Genomic DNA, 2,518 nt, shown 5'->3' with positions numbered 1-2,518 from the left:
TTCCACGTTAGATCAGGTTTGATCAGCGAAAAGTTTTGTTAGATCAACTGAAATCTGGACAAAATTTTATTGATTTTGATAGATATACGTTACAATGGGGGGGGGGGGGGGCTAACCCGGGTGAGGTGTTTCCTATTGATTTGAATCTCCTGCTCTTCTGCTTCCTCATGTCTCTGTACCATGTGATCAGTGTAGTCATATGACAGCTGTGATGTCAGAAGGTCCTTTAGAGGGATGGGAACTAGCTGCTACCAGTAAAATACCAGCCAGGTTGGACCCCTTCCCCTGATGGCCCCCTGCCTACACCTGCTTATAGTAACATAAGGAGACCAGACTTTCATGCACAAATATCTTATTTTATTTCATCCCCAGTTCATACACAATGTGCACAATACACAGACATCACTGGCTCACAGGCAGCAGCATTATTATTATTATTATCAGTGTATCTAGTGCAGGATTCTCACCCAGTCACCATCATCCCATACATAGAATGCAGCATGAAGAGGCTCAGTGAAGGTGACAGTGACGGTGTGTAAGTGTCTGATCGGGTCACACAGCTCATAAAAGGTCAGACGCCCAGCCTCATAGTCCAGCAGTATTCCTACTGTGTCACATGATAGAGGGGGGTGTAATAAGGTGTTTATTGTGTTATGTATCATGTAAAGACCTTTATTATAATCACTATACAAACACCAGGACTTGTTATTCTCTCCTATCACAGACTCATATCCTCTCCTCCCCATACTGGTATAACAAACCCCTACACGCCAGTTCCCTGATTCACTGATCTGCACTTCCCAGTAATGTCGTCCTGAGGAAAAGCTCCTGGTGCTTAATACCTGAGGATCATCTGTAAATCTCTCTGGTGTTACTGGTCGCTGCTGGTTTATAACTGACCAGGATGCAGTTTTCAGGTCACCTGATACAATAACATTATTATGAGCTGTGTTTATATCCAGTAATATGTCTGATGTCACCTGCATATAGAGCTCTCTCTTTACATCAGTCACAATATCAGCTAAACCTCTGTATAAGGTCACTGAGATCAGACCCTCATCTAAATCCCCCCCAGCAGGGACCTGTTTATCACCTCTCTGTGTGACCTCATTATCTCCCTTCTCAGCACCACAAAAGTCATCTCTGTGTGATTCCTGTTCTTGTAGGACAGTTAATGGGTCAGTCATGTTGTACAGCTCCTCAATGTGACTCATCTTCCTGGTCAGCTCGTCCTTCTCTTTTTCCAGCTGCTGGATCAGATCAGAGATTGTGAGTAAAACCTGCTCCTGCTGCCGGGTGATGTCACTCAGGACTCGCTTCTCTAGGTCTTCCAGCTGTTTCCTGATGTCCCTAATCAGGGCAGTGAGTCGCTCTGTTACACCAGCTGCTTTCTCTTGCACCCCTCTCCTGTGCTCCTGCAGACTCTGGACTCTTTTCTCAGTCTTCTCTCTCTTTGTGGTCAGTTTCTGCAGAACATTTCTCAGTTTCTTTTTCTTCTTCTCAGAAGCCTCATTCAGCAGCTCCACCTGGTGTCCCCTGTGCTCTCCGGCCAGGGAGCAGGACACGCAGATACAGGCAGCATCCTCAGTGCAGTAATATTCCAGGAGCTTCTTGTGTTTGTAGCATTTTCTGTTACCCCAGGAAGTGGTGGGTTCAGTTAAGACGTGTTCCTCAGACTTGCTGTGTACCCTCAGGTGGGTATCACACAGAGAAGCCTCACAATGCAGACATGATTTAGCAGCAGGTACAGGAGAGTGAACACAGTAAGTGCAGAAGACCCCAGTGTCTATTTGCTCTGGCTGAGTAATCTGTAAATGCTTCATTACATTACACAGCGCTATATTCCTCTGCAGTTTAGGTTTCTGAGTAAAAGTTTCTCTGCACTCAGGACAGGAATAAACCCCAGACCCCTCCTGGGTACCCAGCACACTCTCAATACAGCCCAGGCAGAAGTTATGGCCACAGCTGAGAGTTACAGGATCTGTATAAAGGCTCAGGCAGATGGGGCAGGTTAGCTCCTCTCTTAGATCAGCAGTCGCCATTCTTGTATTCTGCAGTAGGAAACGAAACTTACATTATCTTCCTATTCAGCACAAGGGCGTGGCAGTTACGTAACTGTATGTGCTCTGCCTGTTAACTCTTTATGTATCAGACTGTAGTGACCAGGGCAGGTTTGTAAACTCTGATAAATGTTCTGTAGCGCTCTGTAATTTGTGTATCTGATGACATCACATGAAATATTAGCACAGAAATAAATCTAGTTTTTCTGTTGTGCTATTTGTCTGTGAATAAAATATTATATCACACAGTATAACAGCACCTACATATACATAAGATAATGGTAGATAAATGTTATGCAGTTTAAATCATCTGTAGTTTCCTTTTCTTAGAATCTCTAATTTATAAAAAAAAAAATGTAATTTGTGTTAGTTAAAGGGAAATGCAAGTTAAAACTTTTATACTTTTATGATTTTATAGGGGCAGCTACTTTATATAAAATGCTTCTAATTTAATATAA

The 2,518-nt window shown here is 43.3% G+C and overlaps 1 protein-coding gene across 1 annotated transcript; it reads right to left on the bottom strand.

Moving 5' to 3' along the window:
• Window positions 1–335: 335 nt before the first annotated feature.
• LOC128636141 (E3 ubiquitin/ISG15 ligase TRIM25) lies at window positions 336–2,005 on the bottom strand (the record flags this gene model as incomplete). The annotated part of the gene is given in 1 exon segment (XM_053689195.1): window positions 336–2,005. A coding segment is annotated over 1 exon segment (1,556 nt), but the record flags the coding sequence as incomplete, so codon positions are not given.
• Between the last annotated feature and the right edge of the window lie 513 nt (window positions 2,006–2,518).

This window comes from Bombina bombina, chromosome 7 (assembly GCF_027579735.1).
Source record: "Bombina bombina isolate aBomBom1 chromosome 7, aBomBom1.pri, whole genome shotgun sequence".
Classification (NCBI taxonomy): Eukaryota; Metazoa; Chordata; class Amphibia; order Anura; family Bombinatoridae; genus Bombina; species Bombina bombina.
Note: the sequence above shows the minus strand (reverse complement) of the source record. Positions and strands in the feature narration are given on the sequence as shown.